The sequence below is a fragment of the Mobula birostris genome, chromosome 25 (assembly GCF_030028105.1).
Source record: "Mobula birostris isolate sMobBir1 chromosome 25, sMobBir1.hap1, whole genome shotgun sequence".
Classification (NCBI taxonomy): Eukaryota; Metazoa; Chordata; class Chondrichthyes; order Myliobatiformes; family Myliobatidae; genus Mobula; species Mobula birostris.
The window spans coordinates 30,412,543-30,428,210 of record NC_092394.1 but is presented as its reverse complement, the minus strand read 5'-3'; the positions used below and the strand labels follow the sequence as shown (position 1 = coordinate 30,428,210).

The following is a 15,668-nucleotide window of genomic DNA, read 5'->3' as shown; positions in this document are numbered from 1 at the left end:
GAGCAGGCTATTCTGGACTGGGTTTTGAGCAATGAGGAAGGGTTAATTAGCAATCAGGTCGTGAGAGGCCCCTTGGGTAAGAGTGACCATAATATGGTGGAATTCTTCATTAAGATGGAGAGTGACAGTTAATTCAGAAACAAAGGTTCTGAACAAAAGAAGGGTAACTTTGAAGGTATGAGACGTGAATTAGCTAAGATAGACTGGCAAATCACACTTAAAGGATTGATGGTGGATATGCAATGGCAAGCATTTAAAGGTTGCATGGATGAACTACAACAATTGTTCATCCCAGTTTGGCAAAAGAATAAATCAAGGAAGGTAGTGCACCCGTGGCTGACAAGGGAAATTAGGGATAGTATCAATTCCAAAGAAGAAGCATACAAATTAGCCAGAGAAAGTGGCTCACCTGAGGACTGGGAGAAATTCAGAGTTCAGCAGAGGAGGACAAAGGGCTTAATTAGGAAGGGGAAAAAAGATTATGAGAGAAAACTGACAGGGAACATAAAAACGGACTGTAAAAGTTTTTATAGATATGTAAAAAGGAAAAGACTAGTAAAGACAAATGTAGGTCCCCTACAGACAGAAACAGGTGAATTGATTATGGGGAGCAAGGACATGGCAGACCAATTGAATAATTACTTTGGTTCTGTCTTCACTAAGGAGGACATAAATAATCTTCCAGAAATAGTAGGGGACAGAGGGTCCAGTGAGATGGAGGAACTGAGCGAAATACATGTTAGTAGGGAAGTGGTGTTAGGTAAATTGAAGGGATTGAAGGCAGATAAATCCCCAGGGCCAGATGGTCTGCATCCTAGAGTGCTTAAGGAAGTAGCCCAAGAAATAGTGGATGCATTAGTGATAATTTTTCAAAACTCGTTAGATTCTGGACTAGTTCCTGAGGATTGGAGGGTGGCTAATGTAACCCCACTTTTTAATAAAGGAGGGAGAGAGAAACCGGGGAATTATAGATCGGTTAGCCTAACGTTGGTGGTGGGGAAACTACTGGAGTCAGTTATCAAGGATGTGATAACAGCACATTTGGAAAGCGGTGAAATCATCGGACAAAGTCAGCATGGATTTGTGAAAGGAAAATCATGTCTGACGAATCTCATAGAATTTTTTGAGGATGTAACTTGTAGAGTGGATAGGGGAGAACCAGTGGATGTGGTATATTTGGATTTTCAAAAGGCTTTTGACAAGGTCCCACACAGGAGATTAGTGTGCAAACTTAAAGCACACGGTATTGGGGGTAAGGTATTGATGTGGGTGGAGAATTTGTTAGCAGACAGGAAGCAAAGAGTGGGAATAAACGTGACCTTTTCAGAATGGCAGGCAGTGACTAGTGGGGTACCGCAAGGCTCAGTGCTGGGACCCCAGTTGTTTACAATATATATTAATGACTTGGATGAGGGAATTAAATGCAGCATCTCCAAGTTTGCGGATGACACGAAGCTGGGTGGCAGTGTTAGCTGTGAGGAGGATGGTAAGAGGATGCAGGGTGACTTGGATAGGTTGGGTGAGTGGACAAATTCATGGCAGATGCAATTTAATGTGGATAAATGTGAAGTTATCCACTTTGGTGGCAAAAATAGGAAAACAGATTATTATCTGAATGGTGGCCGATTAGGAAAAGGGAAGGTGCAATGAGACCTGGATGTCATTATACACCAGTCATTGAAAGTGGGCATGCAGGTACAGCAGGCGGTGAAAAAGGCGAATGGTATGCTGGCATTTATAGCGAGAGGATTTGAGTACAGGAGCAGGGAGGTACTACTGCAGTTGTACAAGGCCTTGGTGAGACCACACCTGGAGTATTGTGTGCAGTTTTGGTCCCCTAATCTGAGGAAAGACATCCTTGCCATAGAGGGAGTACAAAGAAGGTTCACCAGGTTGATTCCTGGGATGGCAGGACTTTCATATGAAGAAAGATTGGATGAACTGGGCTTGTACTCGTTGGAATTTAGAAGATTGAGGGGGAATCTGATTGAAACGTATAAAATCCTAAAGGGATTGGACAGGCTAGATGCAGGAAGATTGTTCCCAATGTTGGGAAAGTCCAGAACGAGGAGCCACAGTTTGAGGATAGAGGGGAAGCCTTTTAGGACCGAGATTAGTAAAAACTTCTTCACACAGAGAGTGGTGAATCTGTGGAATTCTCTGCCACAGGAAACAGTTGAGGCCAGTTCATTGGCTATATTTAAGAGGGAGTTAGATATGGCCCTTGTGGCTACGGGGGTCAGGGGGTATGGAGGGAAGGCTGGGGCGGGGTTCTGAGTTGGATGATCAGCCATGATCATAATAAATGGTGGTGCAGGCTCGAAGGGCCGAATGGCCTACTCCTGCACCTATTTTCTATGTTTCTATGTTTCTATGTCATGAACAGAGCAAACGCAAAAAGAGAAATAATGTATGAGATCATGAAAAGGCAACGTGACTTCTTTGGACGTGTGATTAGGAAAGAGGAGTTAGAATGCACAGTAATTATGGGAAAGATTGAAGGGAAGAAAGCAAGAGGAAGGCAAAGACAAATGATGATGGAGACAGCAGCCAGGGAACTGGAAATGAATACCAATGAATTGATCCACTTGACCTGAAACAGGAGTGTGTGGGCCATGGCAGTCAGAGCTCAAACTGGGCACGGCACCTGACGACGATGATGAACATGATTGGCAGCACAATGAGAGGGCATTCTGATTGGTTGCATCACAGTCTCCAGCGCACAGAATCGCAAGAAGCTCTAGACGGGCAGCCAGCTCCGTCACAGGCACAACCCTCCCCCACCCTCAGAGACATCTTTAGGGGGAGGCTCCTCAAGGAGGTGGCATCCCTCACGAAGGACGCTCACTATCCAGGTTACTACCACCGGGGAGGCGGTACATGAGCCGGAAGACCTAAACTCAACAATTCAGGAACAACTTCTGCCATCAGATTTCTGACCAGTCCATTGACACTTCTTCATTATTCCTTTCCATCTGCACTCTGCAATTTGCAGTCATTTTATGTCTTGTCACTGTGCTGCTGCCACAAAGCAAAAAAAAAATCAAGTCACTTGAGTCACTTTTGATAGTAAATCTGATTCTGATTTTGAAAGTAATTCTCCAGGTGAGCTGGAAAGGAAGGAGTGAGAAGACATGTTGGACATAAAGGGAAAGTGAAGCCCTCGCCATGGAGAGCTGGAAAGCCCAAAATGAACTGCACAGCAACTGTGAGGTTAAAGAATATTAAGGACACTAACGAGGCAACATCAGCTCCAAAAACGTACCGTGTAATATCACTTTGCCCATCACAATATTGGGAAAATGTTATCCTTACAGATAAAAAGAAAGATATCAAGTTTGCTGAATTAAAAATAGAGAATGCTGGAAAGGCCCTGAAGAGAGAAAAGCCGCCTTAACATCTTGGCTGTAAATCTGAGCTAAGAGAAGGCCCACAAGTTACACCTTCCCTTTATTCAATTCTCTTTTCAGGTCCGGTTTTTTTTCAGCTGGAATTCACATCATCAAGAGAATCAAAACAAAAGATATTATTTTAAAAAATTATTACATTAAGTAGAAGGTGTTATTAAAAATATCTTAGATGCTAATGAAGCAAAACAGTCTCCCTGGGTTTGAATTCAGTTGCTAATCTGGGGAGCCCTGATTGCAATGAGGTGGCGCCACCAGGTGGCCATTTTGGGTAAGTATCTCCCAGTGCCTTCAAGTGAGGACACACTGTTCCTTATGTGAGCTCACAGTCATATTACTATTAATTTTTAAATGGCATGCTAATGAGTTTCTGCATCTCTGGTCCTCTAATCACTTAGAGATGAGGCAATGTTTTTAAATCATAGTTGCAAATCTTCTTCACCTTATTTTTCAAAGGTTGGTGGAGTCGATCTTTGGTTTTAAAGCAGGGGAGCGGGCTGATTCATGATAAGCAAAGGGGTGAAAGGTTACCAGCAGACACGAGAACGCAGAATGGAGGTTACAGTCAGATCAGTTTAGGTCTCTATAAATGGTGGTGCAGGTTATACTTCATTCTGCATTATCACTGTTTTCCTTGTTCTACCTCAATGCACTGTGTAATGATTTGATCTGTATGGAGAGCATACAAGACAAGCTTTTCACTGTATCTTGGTACATGTGACAATAATAAACCAATTGCAGACTTGAAAGGCTGAGAGACCTACTCCTGCTCCTAATTTGTACCTGTGTCGATCGCAGGAAGCCATTTTCTGAGAAATCTGATCACCAAGTGCCATTTGGCTTAAGTTCAAAGTACATTTATTATCAAAGTATGTATACATTATACAGCCTCGAGATTTGTCTCCTTACAGGCAGATACAAAAGAAACCCAAAACAACCCATTAAAAAAAAAGAACATTAATCTCCCAATCTGCAGAGGAAAAGACAACAAATCGTGCAAATTCCACCTAATCCAGAGAAAATTATGTGCTGTGTGCAACTGCTTTCTGATCAAAATATGGCAGGTGTGAAAATCAGCTGAGGCGTTGTGCTGAGATTCACCCATGGCTGATCTGTGTGATGATGTTATTCCCTGTATGCAGGGGACACAGCTCAATATCTTGGACCACACATACAAAATGCTGGAGGAACCCAGTAGGCCAAGCAGTCAACATTTTGGGCCGAGAAACTTCTTCACGAGTCCCAAAGAAGGGTCTCGGCCCGAAACATTGACTGTTTACTCTTTTCCATAGACGTTGCCGGACCTGCTGAGCTCCCCCAGCATTTCGTGTGCGGTGCTTTGGAATTTCCAGGTTTTCCTCTGCCTGTCAACATCCTGGAGGTCATTGGGTACTCCTGGGGAAACCATGATCACAGTCCTATAGCGATGAGTTCAGGTAACAAAAATATTTGCCAAAATAAATCTATGTGCCTCTCTTCCTTTACCTTCATTGACTTGTCCCTCCTTTCTACTGACCTGCTGTCCCCTCGGAGAGGAGGGGAGAGGGAGAACTGAAACAGGCCCCTTGGTCCATCCCGACTATAACGCATCCATTTTTACCCTAACCCCTTCTCCAACCAGTCCTCCCAGAATCTACCACTTATTTACATACGAGGGCAACTTACCAACAATCACTTGTTTATGGGGAAGTGGGAGGAAATTAGAACACCCAGAGGAAACCGGTGTAGTTGCAGGGAGAGTGTGCAGACTCCACACAAACAGGCAGCAGTGGAGGTCGGAATTGAACCGGGGTCACTGGAACCATGTGGCAGTAGATAAACCACTGTTATACAGTTGGTCTCCAATCTACCCCTTCCTTCTCCCCACAAGTGCATATCTTCTCCCTGATACCCACGCATCACTGGAGCTGTTGTTAGACCTGATATTCACCTCTCCAGAACAAGCATTGTGCTGTCCAGATACCCGATGGGTCAGTGGATCCACCCAAATATGTACTCGGCTCAGGACTTTGACAGACTCCCAAGTGAGGAAGACTGTGCAGGACACTAACATTTTGTTTTAAGGATAAGACCATTATAAGGCCAGCATTTATCTTACATCCCTAAACTTCCCTCGTGAAGGTATCGGTGAGTGACCTTGAAAAACTGCAGTCCGTGTGGTGAAAGATTCCATCTGGTCCTGGGATTGGACGTCGGTGCGGGCAGGAGGCTCATGAACCAGTGAATGGGCAAGGCCAGAGCTTGGGCTGGAGTTTGGGGTCCTGTCATTGGCCAGTCCTAGGGTTGACACCAAAGATCAAAGCCCAAAGCTTGAGCGGAAGTCCAGATGTCGAAGCCTGGAGACTGGAGCTACCTGTCTAGGAGTTGGAGGACTATTTGTGTGGATGAGTGGGTGGGAGGGAGAAAAGGGGGGGGGTTTGTTATTTTGTTGCTTGTTCTATCTGTTGTTTTTTTTTGTGTGTGTTTGGTGGTGTTCTGCTGAGTACCGTGGGCATGCAATGTTGGCGTTAGAATATGTGGCAATACTTGCAGGCTGCCCCCAGCACATCTTTAGGCCGTGTTGATTGTTAATGCAAATGACACATTTCATGGTTTCTCTTCGAAGGACACATGATAAATGCGTGTATCCGGATCTGAACATCTCTGCAGTGCTGGGGAAAGGGAGTTCCAGGGTTTGGACCCAAGGACCAGCAAAATGGTTCCATACCAGACTGGTATGTGACTTGGAAGGGAATCACCTGGGTGATGGTGTTCCTTTGGCCTCCTGGGTGTTAGAGTTCATAGCTCTGGGTGGGTGACAGCAGCCTATTTTGTAGATGGTGTTCTGGTTGGGTGGCAGAGGGAATGAACGTTTGGGGTGGAAGAAGTGGGAATTGGTTTATTACTGTCACATGTACTGAGATACAGTGAAAGGCCCACGTTCAATACTGTTCATTCAAATCAAATCATTACAGAGTGTGTTGAGGCTGTACAAGGTAAAATGATGACAATTCAGAATAAAGCGTAAAAGCTCGAGAGAAAGTTCGGTGCAGGTAAAGTGCAAGATCATAGCAAAGTAGACTTTGAGGTCAAGAATCCATCTTATCATAGCGGGGAACTGTTTAATAGTCTTATAACTGTGGGGTAGAAGCTGCCCTGGTGCCTGGTGGTCTGTGCTTTCAGTCCTTTGTATCTTCTGCTCCATGGAAGAAGGGAGAAGGGAGACTATCCAGGGTGGGGGGGGGGGTGGTCTTCTTTTTCCTGGGTGGCTCTGCATTCACATCTAGGTGAGTTAAAGTATTCCATCACAGGACTCCTCTGCAGATGGTGAAAGGGTTTTGGGGTAGCAGGAGCTCATTGCTGGTTACCCAGCTTCTGCTCTGCACTTGCAGCTGTGGTGTTTATGTGGCTGGTCTGTCCGAGTTTCTGATCAATGGATGCGGATGGTGTGGGACTTGGAAATGAATGCCCAGGGAAGATGGCAAGACTTTCTCTTGTTAGAGATGACGACAGCCTGGCACTTTCCTAGCACAGTTATTACTTGGTATTTATCAGCCCGTGCCTCGGCTCGCTCTACGCGGGCATGGACTGCCTCCTTGTCTGAGGAGCTGTGAGTGCAATTGAACATTGTGCAGTCATCAACAAAAACCCTCACTTCTGCCCCTTCGAAGGAAGGTCCTTGATGTGCAGTTGAAAATGTCTGGGCCTAGGACACTGCTCTGAGACTGAGCATAAGACTATTCAATCCATGCTAACTTTCACATCCTCCTGTTCTACTGCATCATCTCCATCTAACCCATCCTGTGGCATGACCCAGTATTTCCAGGGAAGTGTTCCAGTTTCTTCGATGTGGATTGGACCCTTTTAACAACAGCCATCATTTGCACTGAAGAAACTGTGTTGACGGAAAGGAATATTCTCAAAGTATTCTCAACAAAGTTTGTCATTTACCCACAGAAGGAGATGTTAGCATGGACGAACAAAAGCGTGGCCAGGCGGCTAGGTCTTAAACTTCTGGTTAAGATGGCGCTGCTAAACGCTAAAAAGATAAGAAATCCGACAAAAAACATCACTAAAAACACCTCTTCTCAGGTAATTTGTGTTAAATTATTGCTGCAAACAGTGGAGGGGCGAGCAATGGCAAGGCGAGTTCAGAGGATGAGCCAAGACATGTTGCAGAATCGTTGCAAATGGAGTTCTGATGCCGATATGAACAGCCCGGTTGTGAGGTTGGACTGCTCTGGCTGCCAAACTGATCTGAAGTGCTTGAGAGTGGCTTCGGGCTGGGTGGCGAAATCTGGGCCCAGAGCGAGGCACTGGGCCTTATGGTCTAGGCGTGGAGCCTTTCGCAGTAGCTGGGTCCTAGTGAGAGGTATGATTTGCTGTCTAGACAATTTAAACACCAGCCCAGATTGGAGGCAAGAGCCAATTTCACTCACTCTCCACGTTGTTCACTCCTCTCTGCAGGGTGCTGGAGCCTTCTGCTGCCTATTGTTTTGATCAATTTAAATGCTGACTCGGACTGAAAAGACAGGGTATCAGGATCCAAGATGAGAGCTTTTTCTCCATGATGGTCACTCCTCTCTCCATGGCGCTGAGGCTATGAGAACTGCCCAGCTGCTGTGATCCATGCCACTAATATGACGAACCGATAAGTGAGGCTTTGGGCCTACTCCAGGCTGCTTTGAGGTTCGGATCTGAGGCCTCAATTTTGGTTCAGAATGTTGTTGTTCTCTTCAATTGTTTGCATGGTTTGTATTTTTTTCCTTTCTCTTGCGCATCAGGTGTTGGTCTTTTATTTTAACTTTTTTTCTTTAATCAGGTTCTTTTGGGTTTCTTGCTTTGAGGCTGCCTGTGAGCGAACAAATCTCAAGGTTGTGTAATTTATACAGTTTTTGACAATAAATGTACCTGAATCTTGAGGAGTGAATGAGGAAGGAAGCAGGCAGATGGAGGGGTTTAGGGAGAAGTTCTCGAGCTTGGGGCTTTAACATTGGTCAAGGTTGCTGCTTGGTTCAGGGATGGGCGAGAGGTTCTATTTCCCCAGAGGCCCGCCGAGCTGCTGAGTGCTTCCAGCATTTTGTGTGGAAGTGCAGACGAGCTGGCTTTCACGGCTGTCTATGGCCACCGACGCCTGCTGCGGGGGCAACTCACCTGGCAGAAGGAGCCTTTGGATGTGAGCAGTGTGTGGAGAGCCCCAGTCGGGATCCAAATCAGCGAAGTGAGGGTGATGACCCAGCCGAGGCTCTGGGCCCACTCTGGGTAGCTGTAGGTGCCGTAACGTACAGGCTCAAAGTCGAGGACAATGCACACAGCAAGGACCTGAGGGGGGGATGAAGGGGACCAAGGAATTAAAGATCCAAAACATCCAAATTCATGCAGTATTCTGCCAACAATTTCTAACAGTCTTGGGGAGGGAGAAAAGTAATTCTGGATGATTATATTTCACGTTAGGGGATCTTAATAGTGAGGGGCAAAAGAACTTGCAGAAACCAAAATATTGCTGGCGGACTGATGGAATGGCCAGAGCTTCTGCGAGGAGCCTGTCCACGAAGCAGATTCACAAACTGTGTGTAGCATCAATCCTGGCAGCTGCCTTGGAAGGACATTGATGCTTCTAGTAATAAGCATAGATAAAACAATTTAACTGAGTAACATAGTGAGACCAGAGTGGAATTAAAAAATCGATATAAAGCAATACAAGTTAAATTAGCTGGACCCACTAATGCTGCTCCTTATGACATGGAGGAGGCCATTCAGCCTATCAAGTCTACACTGTCCGTCAGAGCAAATCTATCAGTCCTGATCCCCTACTTATTTTCCTCGTGACCCATTCTGTCTCCCGCACCCATCCACTTCCCCTTTGGGTTCTTTCGCTTCCAAGTCTGGTCGCTTCCAGCAGCCATTCGTTCCACCTGCATGTCCTTGTGGCCTGGGAGGAACTGGAGCACCCCTGCCACTGGCGGGGTATGCAAACTGAAGGCAGACAGCACTCGAGGTCAGAGGCCGAGTCGAGTTGCTGGAGCCGGGTGGCAGGGGCCCCACAGCTTCGCCACTCCAAGCTTTTTTGATTTCATTTCAAGTTTCCGGTATCTATAATGTTTTAAATATTCAACTACTATTTTAAATGACGGCCCCATAGATTTTGTACAGCACAGACCTGGGACCTTTGGCCTACCACGTTCAAGCCAAATCTTTGCCCATCAAAAGTCATTGGTTAAAACTAGACTCAAACACTGCAGGGGCATGTGACATACACTTTAAAATCTTGAACTAGGTAAGGTGAACTTACAAGTATCAGTATGGGAGACAGCACAAGCCAACACACACGGATGTAAATGTTTGGCGGTTTTCCCAGCATCTCTGTAATGTTCTGTGACAGCCGAGAGACACCTTCAAAACAGGAAACCGTCTTTTGTAAAATCACGCCGCAATTTCCACAGGCAATAACTTAACATGTTGCTGGGTCAGCGTGTTTTAAATCAAAATAACCTGTTCAAAATCAAAACAGGTTTTGTACTCTAACAATCGCCGGCTTTAAATGAACCGGTTTCATGGCAGGAAGTGTCTGCAAGATTTTGAACAGGTTTTGCAGCAGTTGGAACCACTAAAAGAATTCAGCATCAGTGACAAATTATTCATTCAGTGTGGATTGGAAAAAAAAAACATCTCCTGCTCGCTGTCAATCAACACTGGCGGACCTCAAGGACGTGTGGTTAGCTCACCGCTCTCCTCTCTCTATACACACAACCGCGAGTCTAGTCACAGCTCAAACGATATCTGTAAATTTGCCAGTGACACGATTATTGTCGGCAGAATTTCAGATGGTGACGAAGAGGCGTACAGGAGTGAGGTAGGTCAGCTGGTTGAGTGGTGATGTATCAACAGTGTCAGTAAGACCAAAGAATGAATTGTGAACTTCAGGAAGGGGAAGCCAAGGGAACACGCACACCAGTCCAGTCCTCATGGATGGATCAGAAGAGGAAAGGGTGAGCAGTTTCACCTTCTGAGTGTCAACATCTCTGAAGATCTACCCTGGGCTCAACATTTTGATGCAATTACAAAGAAGGCACGACAAGCAGCTATGTTTCTCTAAGAATTTGGGAGACTTAATATGTCACCAACTCTTGCAAATTTCCACAGATGTACCATGGGGAGCATTCTACCAGGTTGCATCACCGTCTGGTGTGGAGGGGTGACTGCACAGGATCGGAAAAAGCTGCAGAAAGTTGTAAACTCAGCCAGCACCATCATAGGCACTAACCTCACCAGCATGGAGGACCCCTTCAAAGGGCAGTGTTTTAAAACGTGGCATCCATGGTGAAGGACCCCCATCACCCAGGATCTGCCCTCTTCTCATTGTTACCATCAAGGAAGGGATTCAGGGGTCTGAAGAAGCACACTCAACGTTTCAGGAGCGACACACTCGATATACTGCAGGAACTCAGCAGGCCAGGCATCATCTATGGAGAGGAATAAATAGCCGAGGTTTTGGGCCAAGATCCTTCATCGGGACTGGAAAGGAAGGGGGAAGATGTCAGAATGAAAAGATGGAGGGAGTGGAAAGAGGACAAGCCACAAGCTGGAAGGTGATAGGTGAAGCCAGCTTGAGGGGGCGGTGAGGGGGATGAAGTAAGAAACTGGGAGGTGATAGGTGGAAAAGGCAAAGGGCTGAGGAAGAAGGAACCTGATAGGAGAGGAGGGTGGACCATGGGAGAAAGGGAAGGAGGAGGAGCACCAGGGGCAGGTGATAGACCGTCGAGGAGAAGAGGAAGAGGCCGGAGTAGAGAATGGAAGAAAATGGAAAGGGGGTGGGGGAACAAAGTTACCAGAAGGAGAAATCGATGTTCATGCCATCAAGTTGGAGGCTACCTAGATGGAATATAAAGTGTTGCTCCTCCACCCTGAGAGTGGTCTCATCATGGCAGAAGAGGAGGCCATGTCGGAATGGGAATGGGGATCGGAATTTAAATGATTGCACAGGGAAGGCCTGAATGAATGGCAGAAGGATTGCTAAGTTTCAGGAACAGCTTCTTCCCCTCCACCATCAGATTTCTGAATGGACAATGAACCCATGGACACTACCTCACAATTTTTTTCTTGTTTGCACTACTGTACTTACTTAATTAAAATTTTAATATATATTTCGTATTGTAATTTGCAGTTTTTACTATTATGTGTGGCAATGTACTGTGGCTGCAAAACAACAAATTTCATGACATATGTCGGTGATATTAAACTTGCTTCTGGTTTGCCACTTGTCTGGAAAGATAAGAGCCAGATTACTGCGAGGTTACAGGCATCAGTAGTCCTCACTTTCCTCCTTCAGGAGGCTGTCTGCAGGACTAAACTGCTCAGATAACGTGGAATGAATTAGTACAATGCAAATCCCCCGTTTCTGCACATTTCATTTCTCCTAAGGGATCTCGTCTCTGTGAAGATAATCTTGAAATTTGCAGCTAATGTCTGTAAAACACAAACTTTCCCTCAGCAAACTCTTTGATTTAGTTAAGCAAAATACTTCCAAAATGGATAGATAATGGAACTATGTGTGCTATAACATAAAAAAACATTGAATATTCTTGTGTATTAAGCATGATCGGGCTACTTGCAAACAGTGAAAGTTCACTGCCCCTTACTGGGACGTCCCTGCAGATTGAAGGTAACTTAACACCCACTCTAGTTCTGCTGGCTTTGTGATGATTGATGTGGGAGCTACAAACTTCCCACAGAGAGAGGAGGAGCTACTTGATGTTTGTCAGGTGATGTAACCCTTCTCTGTGCATCCAACACAAGACCCTAGGGTTCTCAATATGCTCCTTCCCTACTCTGAGCAGTGATAGGTCCGCAACTCCCAGGAATTAGTGTGGATATGTCATTTTTTCACAGAAGCTGTGAGTGTATCTCTGAGTACCACGAGATCTCTTTCAGTATGGATTACCTGTCCCGGGATCCTGCTGCTGGGCGTGGAGGTGATGTGATGCGTCTGCTGTGACTGACTGAGTGTAACTGCGGATGTTGGTCTGGGACGGAACACTGACAGTGATTCACTCATCCTCCCAGTGAGTTTGGAGGATATTGTGGCAATAATGGTGCGTTTCCTGTGCCCTGAGTTCCCTGTGCTAGGTGGCCGAGGTCTCAGGAGGGTAGAGATCACTGTAGGCATCTGGATTGCCAGAGTATTGTGCCAGGTCTGAGGTCCTGACCTTCAAACAGAAAGTAGTGATTATTTTCAGCTTCAGTCCCTGCTTACATCGAATGGTGGCTCGGGAGATATGAGAACTGCTTTATGTTCTCTAGCATCTTTTATTCTTAGAATTTGTGCAGTGGGGCAGATTCATAGACTTATGTGCCTTCTCCTGTGCTTTGATGAACAAGCTGACAATAGCTTGGAGTTGGCCCTCTATGCATGTGCTCTGTCAGGACCAGGATCATCCAGACATCTCAGGACCAAGGAGGTCCTAACTGTTCCTTCTAGATGTTGTTTTTTTTTCCCTCTCCCCCCTTTCCCCTTTCTGTCTCTCTTCCCCCGCCCCCCCGCCCGCCGTCCGTGTCTCTGTCCCTGTCTGTCCCTGCAAAGTTCACCTCAGGTGCTTGGCCTCACAGGAGTAACCGATCCTGCTTTAATTTTATGGTTGCACATGCAGACTTATGGTTTAATATTGGTGAGAGTGGCTGGGAGTGAGAATGAGAAGGCATATCCTTCCTTAATCCAACTACGTACAGCTATGTGGGCCTCGCTGATTCACTTGGCACAGCCTTCATAGAAACCATAGAAAAACTACAGCACAGAAACAGGCCTTTTGGCCCTTCTTGGCTGTGCAGAACTATTTTCTGCCTAGTCCCACTGACCTGCACACGGACCATATCCCTCCATACACCTCCTAACCATGTATCTGTCCAATTTATTCTTAAATGTTAAAAAAGAACCCGCATGTACCACCTCGTCTGGCAGCTCATTCCATACTCCCACCACTCTCTGTGTGAAGAAGCCCCCACTAATGTTCCCTTTAAACTTTTCCCCCTTCACCCTTAACCCATGTCCTCTGGTTTTTTTCTCCCCTTGCCTCAGTGGAAAAAGCCTGCTTGCATTCACTCTGTCTGTACCCATCATAATTTTATATACCTCTATCAAATCTCCCCTCGTTCTTCTACGCTCCAGAGAATAAAGTCCTAACCTATTCAGTATTTCTCTGTAACTGAGTTTCTCAAGTCCCGGCAACATTCTTGTAAACCTTCTCTGCACTCTTTCAACTTTCAGATTGAAAATGCTACATTTGTCTCTGGTGCAACCTTTCAGCAGGGCTGCCAGGTATTCATTTTCACCTGCCTTCAACCATTCCCTTTAATTCCTCTTGCCAAGTTTCACTTTTGTCACTTTATCACTTGTTCTCAGAGTCACCTTGTGTACAGATACTCCTGTGTCTAGTTTCACTTTATGTACATGTAACACCCTGGGAAAGGTTTCACTGCTAACGTAACGGTCTTTCTGTAGAAGCAGTGTTTGGGTTACAGTCAGAGATAATGGGAGCTTTGCAATGTGAGCTGTCCAATCAGGGGAGCAGGTTTAGATGTAGTGTGCCTGACACCGGTGGGAGCTGGGGTCCTTTGTTCGGCGGGAGATGAAGAGAGAACCAGTCGTGGGATTTGACCCTGTGGGGAACAGTGATTTGATGGAGCAAGGTGCTGGGGTCTACTGAGGATCGGTGGATATGCTTGACTTTTGGAAGAGTTGAGCTCCAACTTGTGCACATTTGACTGTTTAGTTATCATGGGCCCTTTTTATTTTTTTTTTTTACTAACCTTTTAGTTAAGATTCATAAATATAATTCCTTTAATCGTATGCAGTGTGCTGTCTGTTACTTCTTGGCACTGGGTTGCAACGAGGTAGCAAGTTACCGGGGTTTAGGGTGGGAGGGTTGTCTCAATCTTACGGGTTTGGTGGGACCGGAGCGTGTCTTCCCGAGACTTATGGAGCCAAGGAAACCAGGTGCTTTCATATATATCATCAGTTCATGTTTATAAGCTAATCTTACGTATATACGGTCACACTCAGAGTATTACTTGTACATGGTCTTTTATAGGGTTGTTTCATTGTGTTTTTGTTTACTGTGCTCTTTCAGCTCACTGGTTTCTTTTGATGCTGCACCGGATCCAGAGCAACAATAATTTTGATCTCCTTTGCACTCTTGCACTGGAGAATGACAATGAAATAATCCTGAATATTGAATCTTATCCTGGCTGCCACCTGACTGTGAGAAGAATGCACCAGGTTCTGTGCAGGTGCAGCTGTCGCCCCTGCATGGTCGGGGGCAGCTGGGGTAGCTCGATTAAGCACCCGCCTTCTTCAGCACACAGATCGTGGCTGCTGTGAGAAATCATTCAATATGACATCCTTCTCAGGGTCCTGAGTTGTGATTGTCCCTTCCGGTGGCTTCCCAGTGTACGTCACCTTAATAGTTCCAGTGCAGTGGGGTAAACTCAGGGGAAGTCTATGCATTACAGGAGGATAAATTTAATTTAATTCCCATACCGATCAGGGTAAAAACATTGTTTTCCATTGCTTGGTAGGTTTTGCCATGACAGTGATTACACCAACTGCTTTCCGGCCAGGGACTGCTGCATGTTATGCATTTGATACCAATCAATTTGATCAAATCTACAACGCCTGTATATTGACAATAAGACTGACAGTGACTTACCATAAAGCCAACAAACTGCGAGCACCTCACAAAAGGTGAGGAAAACGATGGATACTTGGGCGGTGTAATGATCCAGGAGCTGGAAAACGTAAATCCCACCCTGAAACAACATGATGTTTGAGGCATGTGATGGAGACGGGATGTTACAGGTGTGCCAATGCTCAACTGAAAGATACCAAGATTAAATTAAAACTCACAAAAATATTGAAAGAGTGGAGGAAGACCATTAGACACAAATAAGCATAATTGATGGACGATTGTTAATACATCCCTCTGTAAGATGAGGTATACAAAGCCATAAGACATAGGAGCAGAATTAGGCCATTTGGTCCATCAAGTCTGTCCCGCCATTGCATCTTGGGTGATTTATAATCCCTCTCAACTCTATTCTTCTACCTCCCCCCTGTAATCTGTGACACCCATACTAATCAAGAACCTATCGATCTCCGCCTTAAATATAGTCAACGGCTTGGCCTCCACGATCATCTGTGGCAATGGATCCCACAAATTCACCACCCACTGGTGGCTAAAGAAATTCCTCCTCATCTCTATTTTAAAGGGACGTTGTTGAATTCTGAGT

The 15,668-nt window shown here is 45.6% G+C and overlaps 1 protein-coding gene across 1 annotated transcript in view; it reads right to left on the bottom strand.

The window, feature by feature from the left end:
* Positions 1–15,668, bottom strand: part of LOC140187859 (sodium- and chloride-dependent GABA transporter ine) — a 139,444-nt gene that overhangs the window by 2,801 nt on the left and 120,975 nt on the right. Inside the window, exons 10-12 of the mRNA XM_072243654.1 lie at positions 15,089–15,188; positions 9,679–9,779; positions 8,541–8,708 (exon numbers count right to left, since the gene is read on the bottom strand). Of these exons, the coding sequence (XP_072099755.1) occupies positions 8,541–8,708; positions 9,679–9,779; positions 15,089–15,188 (369 nt within the window). The remainder of the gene's footprint in view (positions 1–8,540; positions 8,709–9,678; positions 9,780–15,088; positions 15,189–15,668) is intronic.